Source organism: Eschrichtius robustus, chromosome 5 (genome assembly GCF_028021215.1).
Source record: "Eschrichtius robustus isolate mEscRob2 chromosome 5, mEscRob2.pri, whole genome shotgun sequence".
Taxonomy (NCBI): domain Eukaryota; kingdom Metazoa; phylum Chordata; class Mammalia; order Artiodactyla; family Eschrichtiidae; genus Eschrichtius; species Eschrichtius robustus.
Genome location: NC_090828.1, coordinates 77124031 through 77147884, shown reverse-complemented (window position 1 = coordinate 77147884; position 23854 = coordinate 77124031). Strand labels below are relative to the sequence as shown.

General features: G+C 34.5%; 1 protein-coding gene across 2 annotated transcripts in view; it reads left to right on the top strand.

Moving 5' to 3' along the window:
• GALNT13 (polypeptide N-acetylgalactosaminyltransferase 13) overlaps positions 1-23854 on the top strand; it is a 569026-nt gene that overhangs the window by 318729 nt on the left and 226443 nt on the right. For both annotated transcript variants that reach the window (XM_068543985.1, XM_068543984.1), the window contains exons 5-7: positions 10537-10703; positions 11326-11533; positions 14271-14441. In XM_068543985.1, the coding sequence (XP_068400086.1) occupies positions 10537-10703; positions 11326-11533; positions 14271-14441 (546 nt within the window). The remainder of the gene's footprint in view (positions 1-10536; positions 10704-11325; positions 11534-14270; positions 14442-23854) is intronic.

Below are 23854 nucleotides of genomic sequence, written 5' to 3'. Positions count from 1 at the left end.
AATACGAGGAATTCTAGAGATTGAGGAAGATAAAGGCATGAGAGAGCTTTGTTTCCTGAAGGAACTTTGAGATGTTCAGTATTGCAGAAGAGTTAAATGACATGGTGAGAGGAGAAGGTGACATGTGTGAGACTAAGCCAGGAAGAGCCTTTAGATTTTAACATTAGGCAGCGAAAAGCCATCAAAACATTTGAATAAAGGAGTGGCTGCTTAGATCTGCATTCTGATCTGCAATGAGAAGGATATACTTTGGGGGTCAAAATGTCCCCCAAATGCACCATATTGTTGCCATGCAATAACTTAGAGAAGGGATGATAGTCTATGCAGAGGACATAGTAACAGCGAAGGATAAGAAAGATACTGAGGGAGGAATCATCAGGATTGGTGACTCATGATGTCAACATCACCACCATAATGTCAACATCAAAGTTTCTGCCTGTGAACCTGTACGGTGGTTTCATTGTCTAAGAGAAGTGAAACCTATAAGGCTTAGGGTGGTCAGTTGACTTGGATAAGGCCATGAATGAGGACAGAAGCAAAGCTTGTTCCAGATTCCAGGCCTTATTGAAATCAGTGTTATTTTCACTAACAAATGTGAGAGTTTAAACTTATGAATGACAATAGTGAGTAATTTTGTTGCAAAGTCACTTTAATTATAGTTACTGCATTCAACAAGCACATTCATTTTAGACAACTCACTGTTAAGTACTTTCAATAGCATGAAAGAATTATATTCAGAGGTCATAGAAAGAGAACAACCTTCTAAATTCACGTTCCAAAACAACAAAGGCCACAACACTTACTTGAATGGTGTTCTTTTACTTCTAGATACAGAGTTGAATTATAGTTCATTTCCAAAAATGAGAGTTCTTCACAATAGAAAAAATATAATACTTGCTTGTACAGTGCTTATTTTTATGTGCTGGAAAAAAGAGATTGTTTAGCAACTGTTGACATGGAAGTAACTCCAGTGGGAGTATACGGTTGCCATTTATTTGGTAGAAATTAGACTTATGATAAGTTTTATTTTTTAATATAAAGCAGATGTCAACTTAGTGTACCCAGTCTGTTAAAGTCAAGATAAGTCAGCTTAAACCCAAAAGAATCGTCCTCCCAAGATTTACTCAGTTCCCTGGTAGACATTCTTTTGTGATTGCTTTTGCGACTGCTTTCTCAGTTCCTCACAGTGCAATCCAGATACTACACCTGGCTTCTTTCTTAAATGAGAGACATACTTATGTAATTACCAATGCAGTGCATTTATGAGTAGGGCAAATTTAATGGATAATAGGAAGGGAGGTGGGGTTGCATTATAACACTGTAGTCAAATATGAATTTTAGACATAACTCATCTTTACAACATCTTGCAGTTGTCACATCACTGAGGAAAGTCCACTGGCCACTTTAGCCTCTCATCATTTTACTTGCTCATCTCCTCTCCCTAGTCCCTTTTTACTCCTTTCTTTAGTCTTTCCCACCTCAAGTGCCCACCCCCCTGGAGCAAAGCAGAATTTCCCCTCACCTCATTCAAAGCAATTAATGTTTTCCTTTGTTTTCTGGGAATGCATACCTTCAGGCTCCCCAAGTACCTATTCTAAGAATTCTCCCTAACAAAGGCAGTTTCTTCTCTAAATGAGAAAGGGCCTTATCCTATCAGGAAAGAGGTTGAATAGCAGCTATTAAAGTCAGATTTCCAGGGTTTGAAACCCAGCTCTGTCACTTAGAAGCAAGTTACTTAACTGATCTGAACATTATGTTATTATCAAATGGGAGTAATTTAGACTATTATAAGCATTGTAATTATAATTATTATAAGAATAATTATTATATGATTATTATATAATAATTATTAATGATTATTATAAGAATATTATAAGGACTCCACAAAAGATCACCAGAATCACCACCACCTTAACAGACAGTTCTGATGAGTTCTAGTAGTCTTGGAAAGAGAGGCCACGTTAGCGATTTATCGAGATTGGGGATCTGGGTTTAAGTGGCTTAAGACTGGTCTTTTAATGCAGGAATCTTATTGAGCCTGGTCAGTGTGTGATGTAATAGTTTAGGATTGGTGGACATATTGAGGAAAAAGTCTTGAGGTCAACTGATAAGCAGTTTGTTTAGTTAAGATACACGTTGTCCTGAGAAGACAACCAAGCAACATACTCTCCTTAAAAGGGGATTGCTTGAGCAATTAATTGTTTGAATAAATTTATTTTCTGGAAGTTCTTGAAGCATGCAGTGAAGCTATTTATGAGTTCATAGCCTTCTCTTAGTTCTGATATTTAACCTGTGAGGTTGCAGGAGATTTCAGTTCTCAGGGTCAAATGACATGATACATAGAAAACATATAGTACAGTGTCTGCTACGTAACTAAGAGTTCAGTAAATGTTCGCCACTTAGTACTAGCTTTCTTATTATGATGTTTCTTAAATCGGAGCTTGACTACAGGAGGAGATGGCCTAACCGTAGCTGAGGAATGCAGGATTTGATCATCAGACCGACCTATAGGGTGGGGATCTATTCCAGCTTTGGTAATAGGAGGGAACACAAGTTGATAGACTTAACTCATGGATATTCAAGAGCAGGCAAAAAGCAGAGATCTCAGCAGAAACTGACCCTTTGAGATCTTCCAGCAGAAAATAATAAGCAGAGATTAAGGTGAGCAGGAAGAGTTAATAGCAAGCAGCCACAGCCAGCAACAGAAATTTCAGATTACGGCAATAAATGATTTTTATTTATTTATTTATTTATTTATTTATTTATTTAATCAGTCATCAGTTTTATACACATCAGTGTATACATGTCAATCCCAATCGCCCAATTCAGCACACCACCATCCCCACCCCACCGCGGTTTTCCCCCCTTGGTGTCCATACGTTTGTTCTCTACATCTGTCTCAACTTCTGCCCGGCAAACCGGTTCATCAATAATAAATGATTTAAAAGAACTAAAAGGGAAAGAGGCAGGACCTTTATTCCACACTGCTACACCGGACAAAGAAGTAAACAGTTCTCAAGCCAGGATGGTCTAGACACCAGACCTGTTATTGAAAATGCATTGGAAGTAAGGAATAAAATGGATGCTTGGCCACAGAAACTAAGAATAAAAGACAAGTTAATATAGCTATCGTCAGAATCCTATCAGCAGCAAGGCCGAGCCAAATAATTATAAGACCTTACTCTAATATTTCATATAGTGCTTGATAATATAAGAATAGTATAATAATAAATTACATTCATATAATTCCTTAATAATTCCATTTGTTTCCTCAAAAGTCCTGTGATATAGATGTGGCAAGCAGTTTTACTCCAATTTAGGTGATGACAGAACTGAAACTTCAAGAGTTTGCTCATAGATCCTAATGGCAGAATGAGGAGATAAACATAGATTTTCCAGACACAGAGCCTTCTCCAGTATATCAAAATAGAATGATGTTACTTATGTTTGAGGGGAATGTGTTATAATAAAATGACTTGCAGACCAATTTTCTGATACTCCTCCCCTTTCCTATCCCTAGCTCATTTATTTGCCCTGGCTCTAGAAGCTTGAAAACCAAAACCAACTGAAAATATAAAAAGATGTAGAAAAACTGGTATTTCTACACCTCTAGTTCAGATTATAATAGTGTAGAACTATGGTTGGGGGACTTCTCTGGTGGCACAGTGGTTAAGAATCCGCCTGCCAGTGCAGGGGACACGGGTTCGAGCCCTGGTCCAGTAAGATCCCACATGCCGCGGAGCAACTAAGCCCGTGTGCCACAACTAATGAGCCTGCGCTCTAGAGCCTGTGAGCCACAACTACTGAGCCCTCGTGCTCCACAACAAGAGAAGCCACCGCAATGAGGAAGCCTGCGCACCACAACAAAGAGTATCCCTGCTCACTGCAACTAGAGAAAGCCCATTCACAAAAACGAAGACCCAACACAGCCAAAATTTAATGAATAAATAAATAAATTGATTTTAAAAAACTACGATTAGGAAGTTAATCTGATAATTAATACAATAGCCTGCCTCTTGGTGAAGTTTTCATGCGTCAAGTCCTTGCTAAATATATTTTGTGACATGCAGAAGGCTAGTTTCTGGCGACAGAGATAAATAAGATTAACCTTCCCTCTTCTTTTTAAGAAGCCCCTAGTCTACTGGATTAGATGTATTTGTTGTGAAAGAGTATAATAAGTAAAAGGATTGAGGCATATATGAAGTACAAGGTTGGGGGAGGGGCTGAGTAGTCTTCTCTGGGATTAGGGAAGTAGAGAGGAAGAAATTCCCTGGCTCCCTCTTCCTCCTTTCTGCTGCACAGCGCTTTCCACCCAAGGTCCTCATGGCATATTTCAAAGAGAAACTGACAAGCAGGGGCGTCTTGGAAGAGCATCCTGCTCAATAACTCTCCTGCTCCGCCCACCCCAATACTTAGAAGAAAACAGAAGGAGCAAAGAGTAGATCTGATAGCAAATAGGCAAAGGATGAGTACAGGGTCTACCTGGATGTTAAAATAAAGGTGATTGGGACAGGTGAATAACAATTTGATTTTGTAAAAAAAGAAAAAAAATTGAAATAGTCAAGTAATTATGACTTACAGGAACTTACTTTTGGAAGGTTTAACACAATGGAAGTACAAATCAACATACAGAAACCCATGCAAAAGTAAGTGCTTCATTTTACTGAGGCACCAAGCTTTCAATTATGAAAGAAACACTTTCCTGTTGCCCAAGTTTTCTTTGCAGGGGTGCATTGGAAAATGATGGAATTTCTCTCTGTGAATATAAATGTTAATGATGGGGAAACATGGAAACCACACATAATTCTGCAAGGTTCAATGCAATTCCCACAGCTCTTAAAAATAGGAAGTATATAGAGGACTTGTAAGTCTTTATTTTAAATCACTGTTATTACTCTTCTTTGTTTGAGGCAGTTAAAGGTATTCACTGAGCAGCAATCCAAAAAGGCATGCAAACTACAGTGTTGACAGCCTTTGTTTGGAGTCCAAAATGCACTGTGTCTAACTAAACCACTGTGTAATTACGGATCCTGTGTGATTTCCCATTCTCATCTTATAGTCAGTTTTTCTTTGATATGGCATGTTGTGTTCAGTAGCTTATCTGAAATCATCAATATGGTTTTGAAAAGGATAAAATCAAATTGTAACAGTCTGTGTTCCCATCATGTGTGCATAGCCAAAGGAAAAGATGGTAAATAGGTACACTATCTCACTATTTCCATGTTCCAGACAGTGGAAAAATGATTCTACCCCCGAATTATCTCCAAAGAAGAGCAGTTGCATTTATTTCTCATATATTTACAAATCAACAGCTGATACACAGAAAACTGAATGAACATTAATATGTATCCAGGTGACAGAAGAGATTGTAAATGAAGTAGAGACTTTCTGACTCCAGTACTTATAATTAAAGGAAATAGTGCCTTATTTTAGTTCATATAAACACAAAAAGAGATACTAACCTTATACATCCTATTTTAAAATGTTGATGTAAGCAAAAAGAAGGTTTTACATACATATATATGTATGTATATCATATCAGTGTTTCTGTTAAATACATTTAGGTAACAGTTGTCAGCTTTGGCTGCACATTTAAATCCCCAGGAGAGATTTCTTTTTAATCCCATTACCCATGGCCATACCCCAGACCCCTAAATCAGAATCTCTGTGGCTGAAACCCACATATCAGTAATTTTTTTTCAAGCTCATGGGATGATTCCTATGTGCAACTAAGAATTAGAGCCAGAGATATATTATTACAGAATTAAAAGGAAATAAACTTTCATTTTCTTTCAACTATTATAGATTTAGAATGTCAAAATACAGTGCAAATATGAAATGCTGCTGTGATAAAGCTTATGATCTTATTGGAATACCAGATTTCAGGACCTTAATTTGAGTATTGGGTATCAGATATTCCTTTCAAATTGATGAAAATTGCTGTTGCAGTCTGCCACTTTTACTCTCAAAGTTAATTACATATACATTGTGTTCCCACAATTATGTCAGATTTTCCAGTTCTATTTAGATGTTTACATAAAAGAGAAATAATGTCTTTGAAAGACAGGTTGCTAAGAGTATTTGATCTATATGTACCTAATTTCAATGAAAGCTGTCTTTCTATGCTTAGTTTTAATAAAATGATCCTAGGAGAATCTACTTCTCTTTTTGACTTAAAGATAAATATTTATAAAGATATAAATTATTTAAAAAAGCATAAAAATGCTTTTTTTCTAATTTTTCAGACACCAACAACATCATTTAAGACATCTAGCATATAATATGGAGCAGAAATCATTACTATTACTAATATTATTAAATAATAAATTATTTTATTAGTGGTATTATTTATTACTTTATTATGCAGAGTATTGAACTAGCTCTGTGACTTGAGACTTGTATTCTGTGAAACAGATATTTGAATTAGTCAACTTAGAAAGTCCTTTGCAATTCCACCTTTTGGAGCTTTACTCTGCTGTGTAGACCAAGCAATGTCTACCACACATTTCAGAGTACATACTTTAATCTTATTATGAGAGATGTAAAAGCTGAGGTGAACAGTGGTGAAATTCTTCCTGTAATACCACAGAGAAGAAGTTTGTCATGTGTGAGGGTGAAGAGATTATTAGAGAAGTCCAAACTATCTATTTATTTTAAGTACTTACCTCCACCTACATCATATAGGTTCCTTGTTTTGTTTTGTTTGTTTTTAACTATTTCTGGAAAAATCAGCCAGTTAAAAAAACTCTGCCAGTTTAGATACTAAAGGCATTAAAAAAAAAAAAAAAAAAGTGAAAAAATCAAACAACACTTTAGTACTTATCTGTGGCTAAAGAAAAAATTATTGTATTCACCTGTTTTAAGTGTACGCTTTATACCTTTTATATGTCTGAAATCAGGATGAGTTTTACAATTAATGATTAGTTACAAACATTGTCTACCAGCTGGCAGTTGTCATGTAGGCAATATTCCTTAAGCTGTCTGAATGTGGTCATGGCCGTTTACATAGTCAAACTTCAACTAAGTTATGTGCACTATTTGTACTGTATGTGTAGAGTTTGTCATTCAACATTTCTTCAGAAAGATTACAATATGATTCAGTATTAGAACAAAAAGTTATTGTCTGAACAGAAAGGCAAGGAAACAGTGGCAAAAATTATATTTCATTTGATGAAGCCAATATTTATGGTTGGAGCAATGACTGCAATTTCATATTTTCTTGTTAATCAACAGCTGACTGATTTATAGAGCCTTGTTGCTTATCATGTCAACCCAGGACCAGCAGTGTCCACATCACCAGGCATCTTATTAGAAATTCAGAACCTTGGGCCCATCCCAGATCTACTAAATCAGAATCTGAATTTTATCAAGATCCCAACATAATTCTTTTGCAGCTAAAAGTTTACAAAGCACAGCTTTATAGTACCACGGAGGAGACTCACAAGATGAAGTTGTTTTGTATTTTGTTACTGAGGTATGTGCTAAATGCATGCCTCTCATTTGTTATCAATACAACCTAAAGCTGGAGAAATCCCCTTAGAATAGATGAAAGAAACTTCAAAGCAACAAGAAACTCGTGTGACTGATTTATAAGCAAGCCTGAAAATATTGATAGGAATCTATGTCCAAATAAGTTTAAAAGCTTTTTCTATAGGCTTTACTTAGGTATTGAATAGAGCCTATTCAAGATAAGAAAGCATTATATTTTAGTTTATTTGACAGCATTTTTCTAGTGGAACGTAAAATTTTTCCTAGTGAAACATTTTTCTTTCCTAGTGGAACATAAAATCATGATGTATCTAACCCTAGGTGAAACAATAGGTTTGATGAATTACGGGCAATAATTCAAGTTCAGTGTGTCACAAATCCATTAAAAACCATGAAAATAAAAACTCTTGTTCATACGTATCTATGCACTTGAGATAACTGGGTAAACTGACATAGAAAATGATTAATTTGTGTAACAAGAATTATCCTATGAATTATTTTATTATTATACAAAGTTTTCTTTGCTAAATAACAGTTTACATAGGAGGAAGAGGAAGAATTAATAACATATTAGCCACATTTTATTTGTATGCTACATTAAATAATGACATGGTGGAAGTTTTCTCTTAAGTAAGCAAAATAGCTACATTAATAGTAAATTAGTTCATTAGAACTTTGTCACATATTATGAATATAAAATTAACATTTGTGAGTGGACTTTTTTTAACCACAAAAATAAAGCATGCTGGAAATAGTTTAAGAAGCTGGATCCAAATGTCTGCTTTTATTTCGATATTTTAAATGATTTATCTAACTTAATATCTCATGCATTTTTTCTTTATTAGCACTTAGTGTAACATGTGAGAGATTTAATTTAAAAGAAATGATTTGTATCCAAATGATACTAAGTAGACTTTATAGACTGTTATCCTTGGGTTAAACCAGTATTTGTTGACTGTTGGACAGATTTCAGCCTGCTTTTCCAGCTTTACTTCTTTATTGATGATAGTGATTATCTTTATGATACATTTTGTTCAGCATGCTGAAAGTGAAGGGGGTATTTTGCTGAGACAGAAGAATGGAGGTTTGAGGAAAATCATGGCAAGAACCTTTCTGACTTACCAAGACAGCTTTCTTTTTTTTTTTTTTTTAAACATCTTTATTGAAGTATAATTGCCTTACAATGGTGTGTTAGCTTCTGCTTTATAACAAAGTGAATCAGTTATACATATACAATATGTTCCCATTTCTCTTCCCTCTTGCATCTCCCTCCCTCCCACCCTCCCCATCCCGCCCCTCTAGGTGGTCACAAAGCACCCGAGCTGATCTCCCTGTGCTATGCGGCTGCTTCCCACTAGTTATCTATTTTACATTTGGTAGTGTATATATGCCAAGACAGCTTTCTAAGTTCATTTAGTGATGAACTGCCTGGAGGCACAAGTCAAATGATGGTGAAGCATATAGAAACCATTTGAATCTTGCTACCAGAATGGGAAGAGATGACTATGAATCAACCTACTTTTCACCCCCTACATTTTGATTTTTCTTATATACACAGTGTCCTATATAGTGTGTCTGCTTAATGAATGTTATTCAAATAAATATATGCTGAAAAAATGTTATGGTTAGACACATGCACATTCTTATCTGGCTATATTGCAGAGCACTTCACTGAGTAGGTGATATTTTACACTGTTTTAAAAGATGATTAAAATCTCAGCAGGCATGCAGTCAGTATTTGTTTTATTACATGCCTTTGATGCCCACACTTTAGTGGATTTTTTTTCACTCACCTGTGAAGGAGACTAATTTTAACGATGCTAGTTTTGTGTCATAGATTAGGTCATTTATCGGTGGGAGGGTGTATCTGGTTCATTTTACTTTATGGAATTATTTTAATTTTCTAGCTCTTTAGAATATTTTACAGGAAAAAATAACCTAAGGTGAATAAACTTCTATTCCTGTTCTGGATACCCAGTGACATTCTTTTTTTAATATTCTGTAATCACGGTGATTTAACATTACGTGACAGAAATGTCTAAATGTTGAAAGTTGATATGGGTGAGAGCCATCTGTATGTTAAATTTGGGGTGACCACCTAGAACATGCTGCATGTTATTTATCAAAATGTACCTTTTTCAATTGATGGCTTGAAAAGTAAAATCTGGAGTTCTTTTAACTTATAAGCAAAATTAAAAGTTTTTCTCAAAATGTCAAGTTCTAAAAGTAATAACAATTCTGATGTAACCTCTTACTAAATAGTGTGCTCCAGTGATCAGAAGCATCTGAATCATCTGGAAACTTTAAAAGCGGCATATTCTCAGGCTGCACCCCAGATCTTCTGAACCAGAATCTGCATTTTAACAAATCCCTAGGCAATTCCTCTGCACATTAAAGTTTGAGATGTTCTGGTAGCCTATACCCTTTCATAATCTCTGATTTTGATTGTATAGTACTCATTGAGAATCTGTAAAGTGTATCCTTGCCCCTAAATCTTTACCTCAAAGTAGACATGAATTATGGCATTCTCAAACAGAATAGAAAGCATACGTGACTATATTTTAGAATAGAAAAAATCATTTCAGTTTTACAAGCTTCAAAACCCTGTGAACATATGCCTTTTTATGTTCTTAAGACTTTTTGAGTTATACAATAATTCTTCTTCTAAACAAAGAAGACAATTATATCTACTAAGTGAATTCATCTGTCCCTGTTGTACCTGGTCTTCTATTGATAGACTCAGAATGCTATTTTAGCTTTCTTAGACTTGTGTAAACCATGCCTCTTTGTTCCCTGGAGTCAAGGTAAAATTAGTCAAAAATAGAATCAGTTAAAATAATATTAATAAGTATGCATATTTAATTTTCAAAGTGCCGAGTGATTACTCACAGCAAATATTAAAGGGAAAATAATTTTAGATAATCATAAAGTGTTTCTGTAGTAAGGGGCTTTCAAGTCTAAAGTTGTGTCATAATGGATATTTTTATTACAATGATCAGAATGAAAAATGAACTTCTTAGCATGTCCCTCTTCTTTCCTCTCTTCCAGATGCAAGACAAAGGTCTACCCTGATGAACTTCCAAATACAAGTGTAGTCATTGTATTTCATAATGAAGCTTGGAGCACTCTCCTTAGAACTGTTTACAGTGTTATAAATCGTTCTCCACACTATCTACTCTCTGAGGTCATCTTGGTAGATGATGCCAGTGAAAGAGGTACAAATATTTTTTTTGTATATTTTTTTAATTAGAAAGCTTTACTGTGTTCAAAAAGATAAATGGGCAGTGATCTGTATTTTCCTTGTAATTATACTAACTCTCTAACCACCCATCAAATTTTCGTTAATATACCAACTCCAGAAACAAGTAACTAATTCTTTGTTTATCTCATGATTGCATGGTTCTTACTAACCTAAGGAATCAGCCAAAATGACTTTCATAAGTGTTTCTTTTTTTTCCAAGCTCAGTTGATCTTATGACTGAGCATTTATATGACTTCATGGATATTTGTCTTTTTATTTTTTTTTAGTGTAGGTAAAAGAAAAGTAACTTATAATTAAGGAGATTGCATTTGCCAATGTGGCCCAGTTTCTAAATTAGATTCTGGTATATTAACTTCCTAGTATATCCTTATCCTTGTCAGCCAAGTGACAGAGTCATAATGAACTGTATACTAATTCACTGATGAAATCTCTACATCTTTATTTTGTACAATGCAAAAAATGTTGATAGGAGTTTACCACCATTTCTGCGTGTTGAATTTCCATCTGGGTAGCAGTATCTCTTCTCTGTCTTAAAACAGTTTCAAAACTGTATAAATTCTTATTGCACGTTACAGATTTTCTCAAGTTGACATTAGATAATTATGTGGAAAATTTAGAAGTGCCAGTAAAAATTATTAGAATGGAAGAGCGCTCTGGGTTAATACGTGCCCGCCTTCGAGGAGCAGCTGCTTCAAAAGGACAGGTCATAACTTTTCTCGATGCACACTGTGAATGCACGTTAGGATGGTTGGAGCCCTTGCTGGCAAGAATAAAGGAAGACAGGTAAGAATTATGTGTTATGTCTGTCTGGGTTTTGACTGAACCTGTTAGGACATTTTCAGCTGTCCATCAAAACTTTTCTTCCAAGTTGCTATTTTCAGAATGTTTATTTCCTAGCTTTTAAAAAAGTAGGCCCCCTACTCCGTATTTAATAAAGATCTTGGCTTATTTATGCTGAACCTGAATATTTGATTAAGAAATAGTCAAACAATTCAAATAGTAAAGATGTGCTGAATATTCATTTTATAGGTGACGGAAATCAGTCCAATCAAAAATAGTATCATATTTTATAAAATACATTTTCAAAGCACCTTTGTCTTCACCATCACCCTGTGAGGTAGGTAATAAAGGTATTCTTGTCTGTATTCAATAAGAGGGAGGAACAAATGAGTTAAATAACTTGTCCCAGTTATTGGAAGTGATGGGAACAACAGTTTAGTTCTTCCCACTCCCAGAACAGTCTTCCCTCTACTACGTCAGTGCCCTTATTCAAAGTCTAGTCCAAAGCCACCCTGAAGATCTTAAAAATAAACTCACTCATGCACCCCACTGAAATGAAATCAGGATTTAAAAAAAAAAAAAAAGCATAGAAAGCACAGCTGTAAGAATGTTTAATTATTTAAATAATATTGTCCTTTTGTACAGACATATTATGAAACCTGAAAAGTTGAAGAATATAGAAATTAAGAACCCTCATAGTTAGCTGAAATTCTTTCTGATGATGATGGTATGAAGTGGGTTTTTTGCAGATACTCGTAAACATGGGTGGTAAATGAGTATCATTCCTAAGCGCCTAACGAAGACAGCTATGCTGATTGCTGTCTGATATAGTAACAAAGCATTGCATAACACCTTGCTTGCATAGTCATTTCACCTACAGTAGAAAGGTCTTTTTAGAATTGAAGTTTTTAATTAAGCTTCCAAGACAGGGGCTGCTTAGTGTGAGCTAGTGCAGCTGTATCACATAAATGGCAGGATTTGGTAATTGCCAGGAAGATGGATAGAAGTTGTCAGTAAAATGAACCATAGCAGTTGAAGAAATCAGTGGGAACCTTTTAGTCAACTGAGTCTAATATATGGCTAATAACTTTTTTCCATTCTGTGTATTGTACAGTATGCACAGGAAGGTAAGGTTGGCAAAGTAAAATGAACTTAGAACATCTTAAATTCATTTCCTGGCAGCTTTTCATATATTATGCTGCTTTTTAAAACATGTGTTTCGTATTCAACTTAGTGAGTTTTTAATATAGTGTTGTTTCACTATGGTCATGAATGGATCATTTATTTTTTCATCTAACAACATATTTAGGTTGTATTTGCATGTAATGAACTCTAATGCCTTGTCCTGCTTATATGTTCTAAAGTTGCCATAACTAGATAATAAGGTCCTATTCAAGGTTATTAGATCTAATTTTATCTCTCTATAATTTAAATTATTAAATGTAATGAAGAAAGAGAGAAAGATATTGCTTTTATAAGGACCAAAGTTACCAAGAAGCTTTTCCAAGGCTAAATTAAATCTATTAATTTCAGAGAACTCTACGCTTTGGCCAATTGTGTGGCATATAAGACCTAATAGAAAATGAGTGTTGGTGATGCTGGTGATACAAAACCAGAATAAATAATGGACAGCGTGTCCTTGCTTTCCACATCTATGGGTGATTCAATTGTATGTTTACCTTCTATCTTATATGAAAAGGAAGCTCTACCCTTAGGAATTAGCTACAAACAAGGCACAGTTGTTTGAACATTTACTGTGGAGATGACAAAAGGTTGATCCCATAATAAAACATATAAGCCTGGAATAGGGGAAGACTGGAGAAAGCACAACATGGATTAAAAGAGTACCTAATGATCTCCCACGGTGAAAAGTTCCTTACCCTAAAAAGCCACCATCAAGAGTATCAAATCTGTATATGTATAACTGAATCACTTTGCTGTACAGCAGAAATTAACACATTGTAAATCAACTATATTTCAATAAAATAAAAAAAAAAACCAAATCTCCTGGCTCTTCCTCTTACTTTAAGAAAAAATGGGTCATGAAACACCAGAAACTGAAGTTGCTTATCTTTTCCCATCTTAAAATATGTAGATTGTTAGTGTAAACTTTTTTTTTTTTTTTTAGTGTAAACTATAAGTGCAGGACAATTCACTCAGAAATTGTCATGACACTAATGTCATTCATAGGAAATATTTACTTATACTGATGATCATGATTTTTATCGTTGCTTCTTGGATTTTCATTTGGTTGTTTTTCTATGAAGATTTTCTCTGAACTATCTCTTTAAACGTACCTATCGCCTTTGAGAGTCAAACTACCAGATCTAATTTGCCATCATTCATTCTTCACTCCCTGCATGCTGTTGCTTTTCAGTGGTCTATAGCTAAAATGATGCATAATATCAAAGCAGCTCTACTAATCATGCTGTGAGTGGAGGTTTTATGAAAAATAGACCATGTTCATCCTGCTGAGTTAGTATTTAGAATGCATTTGAAAGTCAGTTTGAAGATCAATTAGTATATTTGATTAGATTATACATGATAGAATAAAAGTAGACTGAAGTAAGATGCAGTAAAAGGAAGTGATTTTACAGAGAAAAAGGATAACATGAAAATAAAGGCAAATTAAAGTCACAAAATAATTAAATTTCAACATATCAGCTATATTAAGTTTAAAGAAGCTAAGGTAACATTTAAATTATTATTTATATGTAAACTGATTTTAATTTTTCTGCAGGAAAACAGTTGTATGCCCCATCATTGATGTGATTAGTGATGATACCTTTGAATATATGGCTGGGTCAGACATGACTTATGGGGGTTTTAACTGGAAACTGAATTTCCGTTGGTATCCTGTTCCCCAAAGAGAAATGGATAGAAGGAAAGGAGACAGAACATTACCTGTTAGGTATGTAGAGCATATCTTCCAAAGCATAGCATGTATATTCCTATAATAATTAAGGAATATTATCAATTTGTATGCTCATTTTTTAGACTTTTGAAGACATACTTTTTATTCATATGCATATATGTATTATCATGTTTTACATGATCATCTAAGAATCAATGACAATATTAAATCTAATTTAAATTGCACAGACAAATTAAGTACTGGAAGAAGTGCCAATTTTTTCAAAATTGTGTATTCTTACATTCAAAATATATGTATTGTGAATTTTCTATGTGACAGGTATGTGTTAACCTTGATACTTCAGGTAGATGTAATATAATTTATAACAGAGGTATAACCAAAAATGTTTTAGTAAATATTTTAAATTTACCAACCTTAAAGAGCTATCTTCCCTATAGATACAAAAGAAAGATCCATTTGGAAAATTTTAATATATGAACAATTATGAAGGATTTATAGTTTGTTCCAAATTATTTAAAAAGCTACTTAATTTGAAATATTTATGTTTAAAATATGTGTTTGCCCTTAATACAAAATAAGAACTATCATATAAATATTTAGTTGTCTAGATAAGCATTATCTACTTTATTAACATAAAATTATCACCTTCTTATTTTAACATATTATTGTGTACCTCTTGCCTGCAACCAAAAATTGATTTCCTGAACAATACTTGGGGAGGGAGTTCACTAGTTTAGCTCTTTAAAGATGAATTTGGTAAATCATCATTTGGTTGGAACAATAAAGAAGTACCCTAACATTCTAAAACAATATATATAACCCATTATCTAGACAAGAATGTCTCCTAGCCTACTGAGAGAATGACTTATCCATTGGCAAGACTACTTATATAATAATTAATTAAAACTAGCTCAAAAAATTGCCTAATGGAAGTGAACAGCTCTAAATGCTTGTTATTGGACAATTAAATATTGGGACTGTTAACCCTCTTAAGGATACATAAACTACATCAAAGAGAAAATAACATGTAGTTCCAAACAGTTGCGTAAGGATGCAAAATTATTATGTCAATATTTGGAGTGTAATTTAGCAGTCCTTAACTCTTGCTGTCATCTTCACATTCACCTTGTATTATTGATCCTTGCCTCTAACAACTTGAGGAAATACAATGGCTCATATTACCATTGTTTGTTAGAAATCCTATTTTCTTAGATCTTGGTTTCATTTAGTGTTAGATAATTTTTCAGCTTCAGATCCCAAGTGAAAATTATCAAAATACATGACCAATACACTCAAATATAGACAATATGTTATTTATTTGAAAAAGAGGTTTAAAAGATTGCATGTGCATACTTATTTTTTTAACACATTGGCAAAAGACATACTTTTTTAAACTTTATCTTCTCACAGAGTCAAAAGGTAAATAATTAAGAGCTAGCCAACATTCATAGTAAGAAATTGCTCATCTTATTCATAAAAGTAAAGATCTACATAGAAATCTACCATTATTTCTCATCTTTCATTAACTAAAGCAAAAGAGGAAACATCCAAATTGCTATATTTTCATCACAGTTTATGTGATTTTATTGTAATAACATGGAGAGATTATGAAATCTGAGTATATTTTATTTGTTTGCCTTAGTAACTGCACAGTATTTCACTGTGAAGGAGCAGTGTTTCAATGTTAAGAGAGCTGGAGCAAGAGAAAGAGAAAGCTCAGTCTTTGCTGAAGTTTCTAGATTCTTATGGCAAAAGGTTAATTAATTCACTGGCTCTGTTGTAACAGCCTGCAGGTAATTTTCATCAGCATAGCTGTAATGTGAACTTTCTTTGTACTTGTAATCTATTACTCGAGGATGTGATCATTTTTCTCACATTCATACAAACAGATAAATCATTCTAGGTGTTAAAGACAATTTTTTTCCTACTTGATTAACAGAGTTCTGAATAGCTAAAGTGATTAAAATTAGGTTGAAATTTTGGTTTTCTTAGCTGAATGCTTTATTTAAAATGTCAGTTATGACAGAACTTTCTAGTGACTATAATTGGCTAGTTAGTCATCATTTAGAAATACAATCATTCATTTGCATACATAGAGGAACAACTTGAACTTGTAACCTAACCTTAGTTATACCTCACTTAAAGTAAAGTTTATAATGGTTATACTTATTATTCTATTCTCAACCTCTGGGCTTTGATATTTTCTTTTTGATAATAAATGGAGTTTGCGAAATGCTTGGCAATTGTGAAGTTATGAGTATGGAATAATAGCATAGCATACATAGTCCAGCTTTGTTCTTCTTTCTATTTAGTTTTCTTTAATCAGTAAACTGTCCTTGATATTAATTTAGTAGTCAAATTATATGACTTTTCAGGAATATCTCAATTATATGTGCAACAATACAGTAATCAAATCGTTAAACCAGAGGTCATAAACCAGGAGCCTGTGTGTCAAATATGCTCTGTTGATGTGTTTTCTTTAGCCTACATAATGTTTTGCACTTATTAAAATTACCAACATTTAAAAAATGAGATATTTTAACTGGTAGCATAAGTTATCTGGTAGTGCAGATAATCTCCCAAATCATTTAATTAGTTTGGGGGTGTAGTATGCATTTTTTCTATATAATAAATATAGCTGTTCAGCTGATTTGGTTCAGGCTATTGAAATGAGTTGGATTCCACATGCAAAAACACATGCGCGAACACTGTTGAGCACTGTGTTAGGTTCTACACATGCAAAGCTGAATAGAGCTATCTCTGCACTAAAGTTGCTCACTATCTGGCGCCAGCTGTAAGTCTGCTGGATAAGGGGAAAAGGCCAGCACAACTGGCTAGAGAGTGGATGTACAGGAGTTAAATTGTGTCAACTGATAGAGTGGTGTGTGCTTCTGGAAAAGAACCTGCCTCTTTAATCTTGTTGATGGCGTTAGTCTCCTAATTATGCTCTGTAAGTAACCCTAAATAAATAGTTATAAAAGTATTAGTTTCTACTTTAATTTCTCACTGATTGAAATAGATTATTTAATTAAAAGCCTATGGGTTATTTATCAAGTCTATTTATCTTTCTTTACCCTTTGTGTCTTACCTTATGGACTTTTTTCACATTTAGTCATTATTAATATTCTCAGTATGGCTCCCCTCTTTCTTACATTGAGTACCATGTTCAGTATTTTTCTAAAGTAAAACAAAAGAGTTTTAGATTTTCTTCTAATCCATGCTAGCATAATAAATGAAACATAGATGTATTGATAACTATGAGTTTTTATTTCTGACACATTTGACTCTGGTATCCATTTTTATTAACATTTGTCTGATCTCATTTATTTTTCTCTCAATTGGAATTAGGAATTTATAAAGAAGATCAAATAAATTAAACAATGGTATTAATAACAACTTGGATTACAATCATTGTGAAAAGCTCTTGGAATATTCACATATATTATTTCCTGTATCCTTCTAGTATGATATCATAGAAGAAGTATTAAAGCTGGCTTTGGAGGATCTGGGTTTTATTTCAAGCTACTCCTATTGGGAATTTACCCAATTCTTCTCAACTATAAAATGGAAAATTATTCTCCCTGCCTTGCTTAACTGGTGAAGTGCTATAAAATATTAAATGAAATTTGAAACTATTTGCAAATAGTTATTTTAAATTTATTTCTGGTAATATAAGTAACAGATATATGCATTGAAAAATAAATGTGACAAGTATCTATAAGTTTAAAGAAGCAGAACACCAATGAACCAGCTCTTTTAGTATTTTGTTATATTTACTTCCAGAGCATTTCTTTCCAGATACATTTCCCCACAATTTAAAAATTGATATATCATTAGTATTTTTCTATGCCATTAAAATTTTATCACAAATAAAAATTTTAATGGCTGTTAATATCTAAATTTTTTACTAAGCCCTGTCTCTATTTTTAATAGTCTAAAGTCAACTAAGAGTTTTACACTTTGTTTTTGCCATGTATGTCTGTGATCTACAGTTTTTGCAATAATGTAATCTCTTTAGAATTATGCAATCAAGCAATATGAAATTTGTTTTAGTATTCTTGATACCTTTTGCCAATTTGATTTTCTCGCCCCAAATCATCACTGACTCCAATTTATAGCTCCTCTAGGAAGTATAATAAATGAAAAACACCTAGTTTATTCTGTAAAATCTTATACAAATATGACAATGTTTGTAATTCTATAATACCAACTAGTAATATATTTCTTAATTTTTATCTATCAGGTTTTCTTTATTGTATTTTCCTCAGTCTAATGAAAATACACTTTTAAATTGGAGGAAAGAAAGCAGAAACAGATAAAGCCTGTGAGACACTTCTTTACAATAGGAGATACTAAAACAACAGCACAGGGAAAGGTCAAGGCTGTGCATAGAACAGACTTTGAAAGGACTTTAGAATGTTCAACGGTTCAACATTCAACCCTACTTGTGTTAAAATCTAATATATGTTGACTTTGAGAAAAAAAAAATTCTACCTCAGGTGGAATCTTTAAATATGTATTCTTTGGAGAAAATAGTACATTTACAGTATATTACTTCCTAATGGTTTAGGGGATAATTTACAAGACTTTCCTAGCAGTCTGTTGAGATGAGAAGAAAACAGGAGTGGTATAGAAAGATTGCAGGGTGATGAACTAAATATCACATTTATATACTGAATAATTGTATCACATTAACAAAAACATTTTAAAGCATCTGGCCCCATTGTTATTTTGACCCCTCTGAAGCATTAAATGAAAGCAAAAGGAAAGGTTAAAATTTGCACCATTTACTGTACATTCTCTTTGGAAGCTTAGAGTTTTATCAGGTGGTGAGGATTATGAAAAAGGATTAAGGAAAAAGGAAAAAATAACTATTCCTTTTTTGGTAATATAGGTCTTTAAGCACAGGTAAAGGTATTTGATTCCAATATTTCATGGTAAATGGATTCTTTGGCAGAAAAACGAGCCATTTGCCCATACTAAGCAGAACTATCCTTTAAAAATAGCTTTGATTAGGCTTGGAAAAGGGGCTGGAAAAAGTTGCTGCTTCAGGCAGCCTGACTTTAGGAAGACCAGCTTTAACTACATGTTGAAAATTTTATCCCATAAAACAAAAACCTAGGTCTGAGGGGGCTAATGGCAGACTCTGGGAGGGCTCATGCCAAGGAGTACTTCCCAGAACTTCTGCTGCCAGTGTCCTTGTCCCCATGGTAAGCCACAGCCAACCACTGCCTCTGCAGGAGACCCTCCAACACTAGCAGCCGTGTGGCTGACAGGGTCTTGGTGCTCTGGCCGGGTGTCAGGCCTGTGCCTCTGAGGAGGGAGAGCCGAGTTCAGAACATTGGTCCACCAGACACCCCCCTGGCTCCACATAATATCAAATGGCTAAAGTTCTCAGAGAGATCTCCATCTCAACGCTAAGACCCAGCTCCACTCAACAACCAGCAAGCTACAGTGCTGGACACCCTATGCCAAACAACTAGCAAGACAGGAACACAACCCCACCTGTTAGCAGAGAGGCTGCCTAAAATCATAATGAGGTCACAGACACCCCAAAACATACCACCGGACGCGGTCAGCCCATCAGAAAGACAAGATCCAGCTTCATCCACCAGAACACAGGTACCAGTCCCCTCCACCAGGAAGCCTACACAACCCACTGAACCAACCTTAGCCACTGGGGGCAGACACCAAAAACAACGGGAACTATGAACCTGCAGCCTGCAAAAAGGAGACCCCAAAAACAGTGAGTTAAGCAAAATGAGAAGACACAGAAACACACAGCACATGAAGGAGCAAGGTAAAAACCCACCAAACCAAACATAAGAAGAGGAAATAGGCAATCTACCTAAAAAAGAATTCAGAGTAATGATAGCAAAGATGATCCAAAATCTGGGAAACAGAATGGAGAAACTACAAGAAACGTTTAACAAGGACCTAGAAGAACTAAAGAGCAAACAAGCAATGATGAACAACACAAAAAATGAAATGAAAAATTCTCTAGAAGGAATCAATAGCAGAATAACTGAGGCAGAAGAATGGATATGGCACATGGAAGATAAAACAGTGGAAATAACTACCACAGAGCAGAATAAAGAAAAAAGAATGAAAAGAACTGAGGACAGTTTCACAGACCGTTGGAACAACATGAAACACAGCAACATTCGAATTATAGGGGTGCCAGAAGAAGAAGAGAAAAAGAAAGGGACTGAGAAAAAATTTGAAGAGATTATAGTTGAAAACTTCCCTAATATGGGAAAGGAAATAGTCAATCAAGTACAGGAAGAGCAGAGAATCCCATACAGGGTAAATCCAAGGAGAAACATGCCAAGACACATATTAATCAAACTATCAAAAATAAAATACAAAGAAAATACATTAAAAGCAGCAGGGAAAAAACAAATAACACACAAGGGAATCCCCATAAGGGTAACAGCTGATCTTTCAGCAGAAACTCTGCAAGCCAGAAGGGAGTGGCAGGACATATTTAAAGTGATGAAAGGGGAAAACCTACAATCAAAATTACTCTACCCAGCAAGGATCTCATTCAGATTTGACAGAGAAATCAAAACCTTTACAGACAAGCAAAAGCTAAGAGAATTCAGCACCACCAAACCAGCTTTACAACAAATGCTAAAGGAACGTCTCTAGGCAGGAAACACAAGAGAAGGAAAAGACCTACAATAATAAACCCAAAACAATTTAGAAAATGGTACTAGGAACATACATATTGATAACTACCTTAAATGTAAATGTTCCAACCAAAAGACATAGACTGGCTGAATGCATACAAAAAGAAGACCCATATATATGCTGTCTACAAGAGACCCATTTCAGACCTAGAGACACCTACAGATGGAACGTGAGGGGATGGAAAAAGATATTCCATGCAAATGGAGATCAAAAGAAATCTGGAGTAGCAATTCTCATATCAGACAAAATAGTCTTTAAAATAAAGAATATTACAAGAGACAAAGAAGGACACTACATAATGATCAAGGGATCGATCCAGGAAGAAGATATAACAATTGTAAATATTTATTCACCCAACATAGGAGCACCTCAATACATAAGGCAAATGCTAACAGCCATAAAAGGGGAAATCGACAGTAACACAATCATAGTAGGGGACTTTAACACCCCACTTTCACCAATGGACAGATCATCCTAAATGAAAGTAAATAAGGAAACACAAGCTTTAAATGATACATTAAACAAGGTGGACTTAATTGATATTTATAAGACATTCCATCCCAACACAACAGAATACACTTTCTTCTCAAGTGCTCATAGAACATTTTCCAGGATAGATCATATCTTGGGTCAAAAATCAAGCCTTGGTAAATTTAAGAAAATTGAAATAGTATCAAGTATCTTTTCCGACAACAACACTATGAGACTCGATATCAGATACGGGAAAAAATCTGTAACAAATACAAACACATGGAGGCTAAACAATACACTACTAAATAACCAAGAAATTGCTGAAGAAATCAATGAGGAAATTAAAAAATACCTAGAAACAAATGACAATGAAAACACGACGACCCAAAACCTATGGGATGCAGCAACAGCAGTTCTAAGAAGGAAGTTTATAGCAATACAGTCCTACCTCAAGAAACAAGAAACATCTCAAATAAACAACCTAACGTTACACCTAAAGCAATTAGAGAAAGAAGAACAAAAAAACCCCAAAATTAGCAGAAGAAAAGAAATCATGAAGATCAGATCAGAAATAAATGAAAAAGAAATGAAGGAAACAATAGCAAAAATCAATAAAACTAAAGGCTGGTTCTTTGAGAAGATAAACAAAATCGATAAACCATTAGCCGAACTCATCAAGAAAAACGGGGAGAAGACTCAAATCAATAGAATTAGAAATGGAAAAGGAGATGTAACAACTGACAATGCAGAAATACAAAGGATCATGAGAGATTACTACAAGCAACTCTATGCCAATAAAATGGACAACCTGGAAGAAATGGGCAAATTCTTAGAAAAGCATAACCTTCTGAGACTGAGCCAGGAAGAAATAGAAAATAAAAACAGACCAATCACAAGCACTGAAATTGAGACTGTGATTAAAAATCTTCCAACAAACAAAAGCCCAGACCAGAGGGCTTCACAGGCGAATTCTATCAAACATTTAGAAAAGAGCTAACACCTATCCTTCTCAAACTCTTCCAAAATATAGCAGAGGGAGGAACACTCCCAAACTCATTCTACGAGGCCATCATCACCCTGATACCAAAACCAGACAAAGATGTCACAAAAAGAGAAAACTACAGGCCACTATCACTGATGAACATAAATGCAAAAATCCTCAACAAAATACTAGCAAACAGAATCCAACAGCACATTAAAAGGATCATACACCATGATCAAGTGGGGTTTATCCCAGGAATGCAAGGATTCTTAATATATGCAAATCAATCAATGTGATATACCTTATTAACAAATCGAAGGATAAAAACCATATGATCATCTCAGTAGATGCAGAAAAAGCTTTCGACAAAATTCAACACCCATTGATGATAAAAACCCTCCAGAAAGTAGGCATAGAGGGAACTTACCTCAACATAATAAAGGCCATATATGACAAACCCATGGCCAACATCGTTCTTAATGGTGAAAAACTGAGACCATTTCTTCTAAGATAGGAACAAGACAAGGTTGCCCACTCTCACCACTATTATTCAACATAATTTTGGAAGTTTTAGCCACAGCAATCAGAGAAGAAAAAGAAATAAAAGGAGTCCAAATCGGAAAAGAAGTAAAACTGTCACTGTTTGCAGATGACATGATACTATACATAGAGAATCCTAAAGATGCTACCAGAAAACTACTAAAGCTAATCAATGGATTTGGTAAAATAGCAGAATACAAAATAAATGCACAGAAATCTCTTGCATTCCTAGACACTAATGATGGAAAATCTGAAAGAGAAATTAAGGAAACACTCCCATGTACCATTGCAGCAAAAAAGAACAAAATACCTAGGAATAAACCTACCTAAGGGTACAAAAGACCTGTATGCAGAAAACTATAAGACACTAATGAAGGAAATTAAAGATGATACAAACAGATGGAGAGATATACCATGTTCTCAGATTGGAATAATCACCATTGTGAAAATGACTATAATTCCCAAAGCAATCTAATGATTCAATGCAATCCCTACCAAACTACCAATGGCATTTTTCACAAAACTAGAACAAAAAATTTCACAATTTGTTTGGAAACACAAAAACTCCGAATAGCCAAAGCAATCTTGAGAAAGAAAAACGGAGCTGGAGGAATCAGGCTCCCAGACTTCAGACTCTACTACTAAGCTACAGTAATCAAGACAGTATGGTACTGGCACAGAAACAGAAACACAGATCAATGGAACAAGATAGAAAGCCCAGAGATAAACCCATGCAGCTATGGTCAACTAATCTATGACAGAG